At 34.5% G+C, this 17,365-nt stretch overlaps 1 protein-coding gene across 3 annotated transcripts; it reads left to right on the top strand.

Annotated features, from left to right (window-relative positions):
- Window positions 1-482: 482 nt before the first annotated feature.
- Window positions 483-14,085, top strand: LOC131937872 (serine/threonine-protein phosphatase 6 regulatory ankyrin repeat subunit A-like). 3 transcript variants are annotated; one of them, XM_059295564.1, is made up of 6 exons: window positions 483-4,817; window positions 5,018-5,175; window positions 11,200-11,319; window positions 11,712-11,847; window positions 12,357-12,531; window positions 12,915-14,085. In XM_059295564.1, exons 1-6 carry the CDS (start codon window positions 1,337-1,339, stop codon window positions 13,132-13,134), a joined length of 4,290 nt encoding a protein of 1,429 aa, XP_059151547.1. In that variant the 5' UTR covers window positions 483-1,336; the 3' UTR covers window positions 13,135-14,085. The 3 variants fall into 3 exon arrangements, with proteins under 3 accessions (XP_059151547.1, XP_059151548.1, XP_059151550.1); XM_059295565.1 differs by lacking the exon at window positions 11,200-11,319; XM_059295567.1 differs by lacking the exon at window positions 12,357-12,531.
- Window positions 14,086-17,365: the final 3,280 nt, after the last annotated feature.

The raw sequence follows: 17,365 nt of genomic DNA, 5'->3' as shown, positions 1-17,365 counted from the left end.
AAAATCCATAGTCATTCCTTCATTCAGTGCCCAAAAGCTAAACCACATCAAAAAATTATTAAAATTTGAGACCTTGGGATAATATGGGTTAATACATTTTTATAATCTTTTTATTAGACCTAATGATTTCTGTTACACATCAAAGTCAAACTAGTATCAATAACAAGCTAGTCTAAAATCAATATAAAAGTCATGCATGGTTGGTTTCGTCTGGAGAGTAACGTATAATCAGGAGATATGGACCAAGTTCGCAAGCGTTTTTAGCGGTGGCACCCCTTCAAGTGTGTTCAAGTTTATACATGAGCCGAGCCACCGTGTCGCAATAGTGACTTTGGTATTAGATATCAAGCTTTGCAATAATCAGCTTTGAAATATCGATATTGACAATACGAAAACAACAAAAAATGTATTTGATTGTTACATACAAATTTATAAAACATCTAGTTCACATATTTAGTGTTAGATAAAATATATTTCTAGAGTGTAATCTCGATGTCACTTAATTGTATGTATTGTTGTTTTTTTTTAATTTCTAGTATCTGTTATGATTAAAACTACTTTTAATAAAGTTACACTAAATAGTGATAGAACTATTTAAAATTAATGGGTTTTTTTACGTTTGAGATTGTTATAACTAAACGTATGCATAGGCTACATGTTTAATATGACATTTTACTTAGTGAGATAGGATGTCCTTCCTATATTATGTGATAGACTATGATTCCCATACGTAAATCATTGTGATTTTTTTTCATTTCACCAATTGTTGGAGTTCCATTTTTACTACATCAATTTCTTAATAATAATGTAATCTAGCGCTTAACATTTTTTACTCGTATACATTTATTATATATCCTTTTAAAATGTTTTACCTAGAATAAAAGAAGTGCTGGCTCGAGACCATAATGTCCACATAGTGATCTCCCACAAACCAAAGCAAAAGTCTGACTAAAACTGCGAGAGTAGTGACTGCTAAGATGCACTAAAAATGCTCGATTCTTAATTATCCATGTATTAATCTGCCTCACTTCACTTAAGGGCTAAAGCTTGAGCATGGAATCACAGTATGAGATAGAGTGAGAGAGAGAGAGAGAGAGAGAGAGAGAGAGAGAGAGAGAGAAACAGAGAGTACCATCTGCGACAACGGCTGCATTTTAATTTAAAAAAAACAAAATAAATGATTCCGAACAACGGCAAGCAAAGATGATCAGTTTGCAGTTTGTGCTCTCTTATTTGGACTAGCTTCTTCGTGCAGTTATACTCTACGTAATAAACAACATTGCTCTTCTAAAAGATGTTGAAGCTAATGTATCAGAATTAATAATTGCCCTTTAGAATGGAATATAGTAAAGCAATAGAAATGTTAACTGAAAGCGGATGTGATGTTAGTATTATTGGAAAAGCTGGATGGACGGCATTAATGCTTGCCGCTAAAACGGGACATGTCAATGCACTAGAACTGTTAATTCAGAGTGGTTGTGATCTTAATGCTGTTAACATGAATACATTGACGGCATTAATGCTTGCTGCGAGTAATGGACATGATGCAGCTGTACAAATGTTAGTTCAAAGCGGCTGTAAGGTTAATAGTGTTCATAAAGACGGGTGGACTGCATTAATGCTTGCCGCTAGCAATGGACATGATCAAATTATAAAACTGCTAATTCAAGGCGGGTGTGATGCAAATAAGGTAAAAGCAGATGGATCTACTGCATTGATGCTAGCCTCAGAGAATGGTCACGAAAAAGCGACGGAAACGTTAATTCGAAGCGGCTGTGATGTGAATATTGTTGACAAAGACGGATGGTCGACACTATTGTATGCCTCTAGACATGGAGATGAAATAGCAATTAAGCTGTTAATTGAAAGAGGATGTAATCTAAATGCTTGTGACAACACAGGATATACTGCATTGATGCTAGCCTCAGAGAAGGGGCATGAAAAGGTGATTGAGATGTTAATTAGAAGCGGATGTGTTGTTAATAAGGTTACAGCACTTGGATCTACTGCATTGATGATAGCCTCTAGGCATGGTCATGAAAAAGTGATGGAGACGTTAATTCAAAGCGGAAGTGATGTGAATGTTGTTGACAAAGACGGACGGACTCCACTAATGTATGCCTCTTCGTATGAATTTGAATTAGCAATTAAGCTGTTAATTGAAAGAGGATGTAATCTAAATGCTTGTGACAACACAGGTTATACTGCATTGATGCTAGCCACAAAAGAGAAGCATGATAAGGTGATTGAGGTGTTAATTAGAAGCGGATGTGATGTTAATAAGGTTGCAAAAAATAGATATACTGCATTCTCGATAGCCTTAGAGTATAAGCAAGAAAAAGCGATGGAGATGTTAATTAAAAGTGGATGTGATGTGGATATTTTTGACACATTCTTATCGAATTCACTAATATCTGCCTCTCTGCATGGATATGAAAGAGCAATTGAGCTGTTAATTGAAAGGGGGCGTAATCTAAATGCTAGGGACTATTGTGGAAATACTGCATTGATGCTAGCATCAGAGTATGGACATGAAAAGGTGATTGAGATGTTAATTAGAAGCGGATGTGATGTTAATAAGGTTGCAGCAGATGGATACTCTGCATTGATGCTAGCCTCAAAGAAAGGTCATGATAAGGTGATTGAGGTGTTAATTAGAAGCGGATGTGATGTTAATAAGGTTGCAGCAGATGGATATACTGCATTGATGCTAGCCTCAAAGAAAGGTCATGATAAGGTGATTGAGGTGTTAATTAGAAGCGGATGTGATGTTAATAAGATTACATCATATGGATATACTGCATTGATGCTAGCCTCAAAGAATTGTCACGAAAAAGCGATAGAGACGTTAATTCGAAGCGGATGTAATGTGAATATTGTTAGCGAAGACGGATGCAATCCACTATTGTTTGCCTCTAGACATGGATATGAAATAACAATTAAGCTGTTAATTGAAAGAGGATGTAATCTTAATGCTGGTGACAACAAAGGATATACTGCATTGATGCTAGCCTCAAAAAAAGGGCATGAAAAGGTGATTGAGATGTTAATTCGAAGCGGATGTGATGTGAATATGGTTAACAGAAAAGGTCATAATGCATTGATGCTAGCCTCAAACAAAGGGCATGGAAAGGTGATTGAGATGTTAATTAGGAGTGGAAGTGATGTTAATAAGGTTGCAGCAGATGGATCTACTGCATTAACGCTAGCCTCGCAGAATAATCCAGAAGCGATGGAAAAGTTAATTCGAAGCGGATGTGATGTGAACATCGTTGCCAAAAACAGTGGTACTCCACTAATGGTAGCCATTATGTGTAACTATGAAATAGCATTTGAGCTCTTGATTCAAAGAGGGTGTAATCTAGATGCTGGTGACTACACAGGACATACTGCATTGATGCTAGCCTCAGAGAATGGATATGAAAAGGTGATTGAGAGGTTAATTAGAAGCGGATGTGATGTTAATAAAGTAAAAGCAGATGGATCTACTGCATTGATGCTAGCCTCAGAGAAGGGGCATACAAAAGTGATTGAGATGTTAATTAGAAGTGGATGTGATGTTAATAAGGTTACATCAAATGGATATACTGCATTGATGCTAGCCTCAGAGAATGGGCATGAGAAGGCAATAGAGATGTTAGTTAGAAGCGGAAGTGATGTTAATCAGGTTGCAGCACATGGATCTACTGCATTGATGCTAGCCTTAGAGAATCGTCACGAAAAAGCGACGGAAACGTTAATTCGAAGCGGATGTGATGTGAATATTGTTGACAAAAACGGATGGTCTCCACTAATGTATGCCTCTTGGCGTGGATATGAAATAGCAATTGGGCTGTTAATTGATAGAGGGTGTAATCTAGATGTTGGTGGCAACATAGGATATACTGCATTGATGCTAGCAATTGAAAGTGGTGATGAAAAAACAATTGAGAAGTTAATTCGAAGCGGATGTGATGTGAATATTGTTAACAGAGAAGGACATAATGCACTGATGCGAGCCTCAAAGGAAGGGCATGCAAAGGTGATTGAGATGTTAATTAGAAGTGGATGTGATGTTAATAAGGTTACAGCAGATGGATCTACGGCATTGATGCAAGCCTCAGAAAATAAGCATGAAAAAGCGATGGAGACGTTAATTCGAAATGGATGTGATGTGAATATTGTTGGCAAAGACGGACGGACTACACTAATGGTAGCCATTGAGCTTGGATATGAAAAAACAATTGAGCTGTTAATTGAAAGGAAATGTAATCTAAATGCTGCTGACAACACAGGATTTACTGCATTGATGCTAGCCACTGTGAGAGGTGATAAAAAATCAATTTCGACGTTAATTCGAAGCGGATGTGCTGTTAACAATGTTAACGAAAACGGATATACTGCATTAATGCTAGCCTCACAGCATGGTTTTAAAGAGGCAATAGAGACGTTGATTCGAAGCGGATGTGATGTAAATATTGTTACAAGAAAAGGACATAATGCATTGATGCTAGCCTCCAAAAATGAAAATGTAAAAACTGTGCAACTGTTAATTGAAAGAGGGTGTAATCTGAATTCTATTACAGAAACAGGATGTACTGCATTGATGCTTGCCTGTATCAAAATTATTAACAATAACAATCATATATATGTAGAAAACGCTCTTCGTCTTCTACAAAAAATAGCGGATGACGATCCACTTATATTAAAAAGAAATGTATCACTAATTGAAATACTTGAAACACGAAAATCACAATATGCTTTTAAATCTCAAACTATTATTTCTTGTATATTATGGCACGTAAATAAGTCTTCTCTGTGTTTGACTTCAAGTTTAGGTAAGTGAAATAAAAAATTTCATTGTAGATTCGTGTATACGCAATATCATTTTATCGAATTTGAATATATCAATTAAATTATGATGAGAAACCACACTAATAAAAGACAACCCAAAAAAATTATACATTTATAGGGCTTACTCGTTAAATTTAATCATGTGTCATAAGCATACACATACTTTTTTTTTTACTACTTACAGATAAATATCTATCACCGTATGTGCCAAAAAACTGGAAGAAAAGTCACACGTGTATTGGACAAGGCGCGTTTGGAATGGTCCATATGGTGGACAGTGAAGATCTCGTATCTGATACAAAGCTTGTAGTCAAAGAAGTTTTTCTCACTGACAAAAATATAGTAAGTAAATAAAAAAAATATATATTTCCACTGGCGTTAGATGGAATACAAAAATATGCACTTTTTAAATTATAATTTACTATTCATACTGCCTAGCTTTGCTTAGGATTTAAAATAAAGAAATTGAGAATTTGAATGATTAATTAATTGGTGATTAGGTATTATGTGGAGTGGTTGAGGCTTAAGTTTAAAGAGTATTGAGTAATTACATGTCATGCAAATGGAGTTATTACAAACGTATTACTCGCAAGGTTATTAGAACTGCTAAGGCTTCCTTAAATGTATAAAATTTTAAAAAATATAATACATTTATTATCGCGATTACTTTTACAATTTCAGTACAATATATGCTATAAATGATAACGACATATCTATTTTATTGAATGGTTTACTTTGTAATTTTTGTAATTTTTTGTTTTTTCTTTAAAATAGTATAAAAATTACTTTTAAAATATTGCTGTAATAAGTTACCTCCGATGTACAAAAACCAAATGGCGTAGTTTGTTTACCTTTTCACAAACAATTGTTTATATAAGATAATACAGTAGCTGGACACATCTAACGACAGTAAAAGGTTGTTTTTCCGACGAGATTGAAATTTTATGTTACCCTCTAGTGTCAGTCTACGACCCCACAAAGTATTAGGGGGGTTGTTCACCAATGTATATATATATATATATATCTTATAAAAAAGAGAATTTCACTCGCGGTAATTTTTTAGCCCTCGTCGACGGCTTTGAGTCAAATCGACTGTTGTTCAGCTCGACCTAGCCATTTACCTAGGAGTATTATGTAACTCTACAAGTTGTAAATATCACGTAACACCCGGATTCTTTTAGGGTGGTTCTAGACTGATTAATTATACGAAACTATAAAAGATTACTAGAAACAAAAATATCTTCGTAGATTCGAAATCTAATGTCTAGGGTTAAATATAAATTGAAACTAATATGGGCCAGGCTTCTCTCAGGATGTCGTGTGCGCTCTCTCGTGTGTGGAAAATTAATCCTTTTTATATCAACCTAAAATTATGGGATGTTGACATCAATGTGAAGGACCATTGGGGGTGGAGATAAACACGAGAAAAACGAACTCAGTTGTGAATACTATTACATGAGTGTGATGGAAAATTTTTAGTCTAACAAGAGATAGCTCAAGGCCATTTTAATATTAATACAATTAAACTATAAAAAATTAGACATAAGTAGGTCACCGGAGCATACAAAAAAATTAGCCAGATGTGAAGAATATAAGTGCCCTAAAATCCGTGTTGAAATGACCATATGTTTTTCTCATAAAATACAAAGATTATATATGTAAACACGTCTTCTCAGTTTTTACAAATTTACGAAGTTTTTCCAGATATGCCGAGTTTTTTATGACACTTCCGGCGTTCTCCTATCACCTTACAAAACATCAAGGGGGGGGGGGGTCGTTCGGAAAAAGTGTTTTTGCAATGGTCCATAAAGGGACCATTTATTACCAAAAATAAAAATGCACCCTTACATTTCAAATTGTATGAGTGGATCGGATCCCAATTGGAAAAATTGTATGGAAAACATCAGATCGTACAATAGTGCAATAGCCTTTGTCTCGATGGGAGCACAAGTGGATGAAGAATTGACTAGACGTTCAGGTCCGTATTGCTACAGAATCCATGGGCAAAAATACCACGCTACATCTGCACTATACCCATGTGAAGGCGAATCACCAAAATTTTTCCAATAGTATATTTTGGAATCGGCTCAAGCTTTAAAAGAGAGAATGTCTAATCCTGCAAACAATAGATGTATGATTGAAGTTATGGTGAATCTCCAAAACCTTTTTGTGTGAAATAAACCCGTTATCACGGGAATGTAATAACTTGATGACTTTTGAAAAAAATGAAATGCTCAGGGCCGTATACGATGTGCTTCACCGATTTGTCAACAACCAGAACCAGGATGATGTTACCAGATTTCCAGGAAAAAAAAATCATTCTGCCTTCAACGTTTCAAGGCAGTCCCAAAACTATGACCCAGAACTATCAGGATGCTATGGCCATTGTAAGAAAAATTGATAAACCTGATTTGTTTGTGACAGTAACCTGCAACCCCAAATGGAGAGAAATAAAGGAAAATTTACTAGCAGGCAAGCAGCCATGTGATAGGCCTGATTTGGTAGCTAGAGTTTTCGTAATTAAACTGAAATAGCTGCTGAATGATTTAACTAAATTCCATAAATTTGGACGTGTTAGAGCAATGCTTTACGTCAGGGGTCTCCAAACTTTTCAGCCCGAGGGCCGCATTGACAATCAAATATCAGTTTGGGGGCCAGAGTTTCTTCAAGGCATATCTTCTTCAAGCCCCCCCCCCCCCCCAACAAAATTTAATTTATATAGAAATATATACAAATTTCAAGTGCCCCCCCCCCCCCCAGCGAAAAATCTGAAAGAAACACTCGAGTTCCAAGTTTGCTCTCAAATTATTCTTCACGTATTCTATTTTCTATATCTATGTTGAGTCCATGTGACCTTATTAAATTCGCCATCTTCACCTCAGGATTCAGCACACTGGTAATGTCCATATATTTAGCACACAAAGCTTGCTGATGAATAATAGAGTACAGGAACATTGGTTGTCGAATATTTTTCTCATTCGCTTGTCCAATCAATCCTTTCTTTGTGCCACTAACTTACTTTTCCCCATCAACAGTCAGGTAACTGAGGTTAGTCCAGTCCAAGTTACAATCAGCAAATGTTTTCTTTAATTCAATGAATATATCCTCTCCGGTAACAGTGCCATATATGTTATGTAGGGAAGCCAGCTCTTGTGTTATGTTCATGTCTTCATCCACACCTCTTATGAACACAAGCAGTTGAGAGGTGAAACAGCTGTCCAGCGATTCATCTATTGCAATTTAAAATTTGTGAAACTTGCTTGCATTTTTCGCTATTATATATAATCACGATGTTTTCACCAATGTCTGCAAAAGGGTGGGCAAAGGTATTTGACCCAACGCTACATTTTCAAATTGTTTTGATTTTTCTGGGCAAAGCTCATCAGCCACCTGTAACAGACATTTTTCCGTGGACAAAAAGATCTCCGCGGGCTGGATGAGAGGACCTTGCGGGCCGCATCCGACTCGCGGGCCGTAGTTTGGAGACCCCTGCTTTACGTTATCGAATTTTAGAAACGGGGTCTACCACACGCGCACATACTGATGTTTATGGTGCCGGAAGACAAAGCCTGGGAAAAAGAAAGAGTGCAGGAATCCCAGATAAAGCTTCACACCCACGTCTACACGAAATAGTGGAAACCAGTATGATACATCGGCCCATGTGGTCCGCTAAATCCAAAATCAACATGCATGGAAAATGGAAAATGCAGCAAAGAATACCCAAAAGCTTTCTGTGCAGAGACCAAAAGCAATATCAGTGGGTATCCGCAATATCAACGCCGTGACAATGAACATTTTGTTGAAAGTGGTGGAAACAAATTGGACACCAGATGGGTGGTGCCATACAACCCATAACTGACTCTAAAATATAAAGCCCACTTAAATGTAGAGATATACAGCTGAAGCATGTTGGAGGCTCAGGGAATACAAAATGCACCACCAAACTCATCATGTGGAAAGGTTAAATGTCCACCTTGAGGACAAACAATCAATATGTTTTATTCCAGGCTAGGAGGCTAAAGCTGTGCAACAGAAAGCCACAAAGTCCAAGCTTCTGGCTTGGTTTAAGCTCAATTAGGAAGATCCAAATGCCCGAGATTATTTATATATTGAAATCCCCAAACACTATACAACTATACCTGGGATTACAAAAAATCCAAATGGAAACCGCGTCTTAGGGGACACGAAAAAACAACTGGAAGAGTGTATTTAGTAAGTGCCACAGATAGAGAAAAAAATGGTTTCTCCGTATTCTTCTTCTCAATGTTAAAGGTGCCACATCTTACACTGACCTCAGAAAGGTTGAAAGAAATCCTACCCCATTTGCAACCTTACAGGAAGCATGCATTGCAAGGGGTTTGACCGATGTTGACTCCAAATGGGATGCATGCCTAACAGAAGCTGCAATCCATCATATGCCAGTGTTTGCTTTTATTTTTCTCATGTGTGAGCCTTCAGATGCAGCAGCATTATTGACAGACATTCAAAATCACTGATAGAAGATTTTTAAAGACAATTTCCTGCTGGAGATCGAGCTTTATTTTTAACACTGAAAGGTATTGAATCTGTCTTTCTGACTTATAGAAAGTCATTGGCAGATTTTTGCCTAGAACTCCCAGCCGACAGAAATGCAGAGCCTGTTCATCCTGGGACAAAATTTGATCTAGTGACTAAAGGGACATTGTTTGAAGAAAACATTTGCAAGCTTAACTCTAGACAAAGAAAGGCTTTCGACATAATCAGGACAGCCATTGAAAACCCTGACTTACCCAACCGTTTCTTCTTTATTGATGGACCAGGAGGAAGTGGTAAAACGTTTCTATACAACACAATCATGCATTACGTATGCAGCAAAAATGCCATGTGCCTTTACGGGCTTAGCAGCAACTTTACTTGAGGGAGGCATAACATCACACAGCCGTTTTAAGCTGCCTGGTACAATAAATGAAACATCCACATGTAATGTGCGACACGGGACAAATACGGCGAACGAGCTTAAAAAGGCCAAAGCGATGATCTGAGAAGAAGCTTCAATGGTCCCAGCATATGGAGTTGATGCAGTTGACGCACTTTTTAAAGAGCTTTTAGCTGAAAACACACACGTTCCTCCTAGGAAACCGTTTGGAGGTGTTGTTTTTCTATTCAAAGGCGATTTTCGACAAATTCTCCCTGTTGTTCTCATGGCAGTAGAACTGAAATAGTTTCCTAATGCATGAAGAACAGCAAATGTTGGAATCACATTCAGTTCTTAAAATTAGACCAAAACATGCGTGCTAATGACCAGAACGATCTGTTACAAACCCGGAATTTTTCAAAATAGCTTTAAAACTTGGTGATGGAAAACTACAAAAGCCGCAATTAGAGGAAGACATCATTGAAGTTCCACCAGTCTGCATCGAAAACAGGTGTATTGTAGATGCCGTCTTTCCTAGGGTCATCGTACCAGGTGATGAAAGCATTGCTAACCGGGTCATCCTAACACCAAAAAACCAGGAATATATCGAACTAAATGAAATGATTCTAATAAAAGTTCAATCGGAATTAAAATGCTATCAGAGTATCGATTCTCTTCAGCAAGACAGTGCAAATGCAGAGGAGGCAGCAAACTATACATTGGAGTTTTGCACAGTCTAACACCTGGAGGTATACCACCTTATAGACTTAATTTGAAAGTTGGGTCGGTTGTTATGTTGCTCAGAAACCTTGATTCCTCCAGAGGCCTTTGCAATGGCACAAGAATGGTCGTCAAGCAGCTAATGTCAAAGGTCATAGACTGCGAAATAATGATCGGGTCGCTTAAAGGTTCGAGAGTGTTCATACCAAGAGTTATTCTTTCACCCAGTGACTCCAACCTTCCCTTCACGTTAAAAAGGAAACAGTTTCCATTGAGACTTGCTTTTGCCATGACGATAAATAAAAGCAAAGGACAGACAATGGATAGTGTAGGCATTTATTTGCCTTCACGAGTTTTTAGTCATGGGTATGGGTATGGGTATGGGTATGGGTAAGGTGATGGTGGTGGTGATGGTGTTGGTGTTGATGATGGTGACGGTGATGGTGATCGTAATGGTGATGGTAAAGGTGATGATGATGGTGATAGCGATAGCCCGATTGTCCTGGAAGTGCCAGCCAAGACCTTAATGTTAAAGCATAATTAACGAAAAAGATCGTGGGTGATCAAACCCACTTTCGTTTCTAATTTATGATCATCAATCATAATTATTCCTTGCTCTTTTTTTCCTGAACTATTCCTACCTTACCGCCATTACTACACACCTAATTATAATCGGTTGTTGTGTTTGTAATAATTGCACTATTTTTAAACAATTGTATGCATGTTTCTAAATGACTTATGTATCTGTACAGTCAAAAGATTTTACAGAGGTCATTGTAACACTCAAGTTGCAGCACAAAAGCATTATACAGTTTTTTGGATATGAAATAAAAGACAGTAAACTGAATTTATTTTTCGAATATATGCCGCTAGTAAGTAATATTTAAAAAAAAAAAATAACTGTGGGAGTACAAAGTTTTTATACATGTTCGTAATAAAACACCAATACACTTACTGGGCTTTTCTGTTTAAATTAAATGAAGTTTATCATTTTATTTTGGAATCGATACAACCAACAACAGCTCAGATTTGTTATTTCTAACACACACACACACACACACACACATATATATATATGTATATGTATATATATATATATATATATATATATATATATATATATATATATATGACTTATGTATTTATATTTATATTTAGGCTCCTATGTGTTTATTTTTAACCGAATTTAATATACAGTACAATAGAAAAGATGAACATATATTGCTAGCCGTACGTCTATTTTGTGTAAATAATTATATTTCAGGGCTCTTTGTCGGGGTATGTAAAGGAAAAAGGCAAACTTAATGAAACCCAAATTTTTCCATATACCAAGCAAATACTTGAAGCAGTTTCATATCTTCATAATTTTGATCCCCAGATTATCCATAGAGATATTAAAGGTAAAGACAATGCACACAAATTATTTGTTTGAATTTTTAAATATTATACCTTTCAGGTTACAGGAGTACGTTTGTTTTAATTTCTACTTTTTCAAATCAAATGCTATTATAAAAACTAAGTTAAATAAATCTTTAGATTCTTTGTTAAGTTTAACAAATTCATTTTATTCACAATTATTATGCGCAAAAAGTAGACAAACCATTTTGACAATCCAAAAAAAAAAAAGTTCAAAACAACTAAAATCAGCTTACACACTATTACAATTTTTTTGTGAGATTTTGTGTCTGAGATATTTTGTCTGAGATCGTTTGTCCATTATATTATTTGTCAAGATATATTATGTCCGGGTATCTTTTGTCCGGGAGATAATTTGTCCTTAGATAATTTGTCCTGTCACCATGTAGGCCTATATATATATATATATATATATATATATATATATATATATATATATATATATATATATATATATATATATATATATATATATATAATTTATACAATTCAGGACAGAACATACTACTTAAAGATGAAAACACAGTGAAGCTGGCGGATTTTGGGATTTCAAAAATACTAAATTCAACTGCCCCACGAACACAATTAGGCACACATAACTTCATGGCGCCTGAGGTTATTTTAATTGATGAAAACAATGCAACTTACACTATAAAAGCTGACATTTGGTAATTATTTGAATTTTTATATGATAGTTTAAGTGAGTATAAGACAGTTAATTTATCTAGATTATTAATATACAGCATAATTTATGTATTTCACAAAGGTAAACTAATACGTAATTTTGAGTGCTTCTATGAATATAGTTTTTTTTTATTAAGTTTTCTTTAAAACATTCAAATAGTATTATAGCTTGCATTACCCAAATAAATGTTGATTCACATTCAAATAATGTATGAAATTAAAATACTGACTAAAGAATAGTTATCAACATTTAAATATTAAATTTATTCTTAACACATAATTGATGAGTTTTACTTTTTTTACAACGAAGTAACCATTATATATGTGTATATACAAATAACATTATTCCTATATTTTTTTCTTTAAGGAGTGTTGGCTGTACAGTTGTTGAAATGGCTACAGGAAGACCACCATTTCCCGGATTTTCAGAGGCACGTGTTGTTTTTTGGTATGCAGAAAAGAAAGGACCAGTGTATGATCTGCCCAATAATACGTCAAAAGCATTAAGAGAAATACTTGGACAAACATTTCTTTTAGATCCCTCAGAAAGACCAACATCAGATGTGCTGCTTCGAAGATTTTTTTAAACAGAAGTTATTTTTTTTAATTTCTTGTTTGTTTACCTATTATTTTCAGCAACTTTAAATAAAGTAAAGTAAAAACATGAAGATGTGCAAAGAACATTGCGTTCATGCAGTAATCAGAATAAATTTGCGTTTTTTTATTTAACAATATATTTTTAATTGTTTTAATTTACTTTAAAATAATCAAGATAGTGATTGTAAACAAATGAGATTACACAATTACTTTTTATGTTATTGTTTTATGAACAGTTATATAAAAAATATAAGCTATATAAAGCTATCTTAAATATCAATTTTATATTGCAGAGAGTAGTTTACATATTTTTGTATAAATTAATATTATATAATTAATTTAGTAATCAAATTTGCATCATACTACCTTAGAATAAAAGAAAATCAATACAGTGATTAGTACATAATATATATTAATTTCTTATTTATCAGGTTGATAAATAACCTTAATTGTAATATGTTTTATAAAGAAGGAATTACAATTTTTGATCAATATAACCTACCTTGTGCATACATAAATAATACCAAATTTTACGAACAAATATTAAATTGTAATTAAATCATTAAGTTATTATTAAGTCTTTTCACCAGTCTTTTTAAGTTAATGGAATCTACTTCCATTCAGATTATACTACCATACATCAAGATTGTTTCATATATTGCATTCTAAAATAATTTAGCTGTGAAAAACTCTATTTATGATGCCAAATTCTAAGCAATGAAACCATAAATCACATCTCCCTTTATACAGAGATCACAATACTGACAGGTTCTTTGATGAAATGTTAAACACCTCCGCCATCGTCCTTACTTCCATCGGTGTACCTGGCAACATTTTGATCATCGTCACTTTATGGACTCTAAGAGCCAAAAACCCAGGGACCTTGTTTGTGTTGGCTCTTGCTGGCTCTGACGGGATGGCCCTGATCTTTAAACTTCTACTACGGTTATTGCCCTTTTTTTCAGCGATTACCTAAAGTTGAATTGGATTTTCGATGCGTTTATTTATGTTTGCCATTTGTTTTTTTTTCATTTTTTTCATGCTGGATAACGGTATTGATTTGTTTAGTACGATTCATAGCGGTTTGGTTCCCATTGAGAAAATTAATCATCATGACGTATCGACGAAGTATAATATTTCTATGCACTGTCAGTGGTGTAACATTTATGATTTCTTTCTTAGTCGAACCTTGTTATTATTTTCAACAAAAATGTAATGCTTATATTTTCTTTTCTTTCAATGTTCTTGTCAATGTACTCATTCCATTTATTTTGTGTCTTATTTTGACGATCGCTGTTGTTGTTAAATTTTACACACACACAAATAGAAAGGAATCAAAAAAATTAGTCATCCCTTATCCCCTTGGGTCGATGGTTTCTTTTAGTTGTTTTTGCCATCTGTCCTGACACTCTGGTGCACTGGGAAGTTCTTTAACGGACTAGTCCAAACGTTGATGTCATCCCTCCATTGCGTGCTTGCTCTGTCCTTCACTTCACCCCTGGCACGAAGCCCTGTATGATTGTTTTGGTTTGACCATTGGTTTGTGTGACAACTCCATCTATTAATATAACGATAATATTATTTAACTAAAATATTTGTCGTATTGTTTCACATTTTACATTAGTATAATTATGTTGAGTGTCTTACTTTTACTTTAATTCTTTTGTACTTCCTTTGATGTGTATTGAAAAAAAATAAACTTTCCTCTCTTAACTAGTTATTTTTATTGTTCTTTATATTTGATTATATAATTACAGGACTCGTGTGACAACCCCATCTATTAATGTAACGATAATATTATATAACTGAAATATTTGTAGTGTTAACACATTTTAATCATGAATATATATTATTATTAATGTTTTGTACTTCCTTTTTGTTGTATTAAAAAAAATATCCTTTCCACTGCTAACTAGTCATTTTTATTGTGCTTTATATTTGATGCTATAATTATTATCTTCTTTACTGCTTTAATGTGATGTAGGGCCTACCTTTTAAATATACTTTAAAAATATGGAATTAATATTATAGAAATGATTCATTAAATTAATTTTGTTTTATCAATTTTTACAAAATATTTTTTTAAAGAAAAAACGGACAATTAAAATGTATTAAGCTGGCACAATTAATGTATATTTAACATTTAAGTTACACGTATGGTAATATCGATCCATGCGCTGATGAAGTCAATTTCACCTTCTTCTGTAATTATTTTATACAAATGGATAGTGTATTCGGCACTAGTCTCATCCGTATTTACTCCCCCAACATGTTTTTTTTTTAGTTTCATAAAGAAGAAACAAAATATCTTAATAATATTAGATCTACGGGGTTTAAAAAGAATAAACAAATGTGTAATTCATGTTTAAACAATGATGAATAAGAAGAACCGTTACTACAAAAATATTGGGACTGTAATTTTTTTTTATTAAATAAGAGAAACAACTTAAAAAAAAACACTCGAAAAATGATTTTTTTAAATACAAGAAACATAATTGAAAGTTAAATTAAAACTATATTCAAAGCATAAAAAAAACAAAATGCAGACAATCTTTATTAAAAAAAAATTACTCATATGTGTGTGGGCTTATATTAGGCGTATCTTTTAAATTGGTCTGCGTAAAAATAATTAGTGATGCACTAGTGAATAGTTAATTACAGTGGTAGGTATTGTCATGAATTATATTAAAGCAAGTCTTGTGTCAATAAAACTTAACAATAAAGATTGTTGAAAATGCTAATTTCAACTGCTGTATATATTCCCTTCCCTTCGTCATCCTCCCTCCAAGAACAGTTCTGGTACACAGTTCGATTAAGTAAATTTTAACATTTTTTTAGTCGTTTTAATTAGTTATAGGTAGTTAGTCAGAATTACCACAACGTCATAAGTCACACACAGGAGCTTTCCATTCAGTTTATCCTTGCTTCTTCGCCCCCAGAAGTAACATATTTTTATTATGTTATTTTCCAAAACATTCTTAGAGCGTGAAGATGAAAACGAAATAAAAATGTACATGCTATCTATACAAATAATTGAGACTAAAAACATAATCTTTGTTAATAAATCATCATGATCGTTTCCCGTTTTTGCCCATGTAGATTTCATCTACTTCAGAGAGACAGAGTCATATGAAGCGATAGCGTAGTCAGTGCTTTTTGCCCAGCCGCTTATGCTTTTACTGACTTGAGTTATGTACCCAACAGAGCTGGATTGACTCAGGGACATTCTACTAACTTGAACCCGGATTCGAACTCGAGCAATGACACTGAGTACCCACAGCTTCAGGCCTGAGTTTCCACAGCTTCAACACTGAGTACCCACAGATTTAGCCCTGAGTACCCACATTTTAGCCCTGAGTACCCACAGCAGTCGCATTGAGCATGGAAGAAAATAAAATATACGTTGATTTTTTCCCTTGTGTGTATAGAAAACATAAGTGAAATGAGAAATATGCTTCTTCATTAGCTGATCTTGAATAAGAGTTGAAGAAAAGGTCGTAACCCGGACAACTAAGGCTATACACATTCAGGAAGTCCTTTGATATGTAGTGTGTAGTGTGTTACTGTAGAGAAGTAGAACCACGACACCAATGCTTCAGAATATTCAGAATCATAAGAGTTATACGATGATAAGGGACGGTTGAGCTATGTTACTCTACTCTACAACTGAATATGCGATGGCGTGGCCTAGCGATAGAGAGCTAGGCATCTAACCCGAAAGTCTCGAGTTCGAATTCGGGTTCAAATTAGTTGAATATCTCTAAGTACAACCAGCGTCTGCCTAATGTGTCTTGGGCACGAATGGGGAAAGATGTTACCTGAATAACGAAATCGATAGTTTTCCTGAATTGTATAATTAAGACTAGTTCTCCATGCATGCCGATATATTTAATCTTTATGAACTATTTTTTTCAATAGTGGCTGTTGTATCAAATTAGTTACATAGTCCAAAGTAGAAACTACATCAGGCTTACAATTCAGTTTCTGTAAGAGAATATAAATTTAGTAAAAATAATTTTTAACCGCTTGGAAATAAATCCGTCATGAAAAAATGGGTCCACTGTCGACACTAAGGCAAATAATCACTCAGCCGTAAACAAATCAGTTCTTTGCTTAGCCGTTAGAATGATCGCTAGTACATAATCCTTTTATCACTGTTTACTATTGAATTAAGTTAAGTAAATATTAAATTCAATAATAAAACTTATGTATAAGAAAGAT

The sequence above is a fragment of the Physella acuta genome, unplaced genomic scaffold, assembly GCF_028476545.2.
Source record: "Physella acuta isolate Inbredline_101_S28 unplaced genomic scaffold, ASM2847654v3 ptg000224l, whole genome shotgun sequence".
In the NCBI taxonomy this organism is placed as follows: Eukaryota; Metazoa; Mollusca; class Gastropoda; family Physidae; genus Physella; species Physella acuta.
This window is presented reverse-complemented; position numbering and strand designations above follow the sequence as displayed.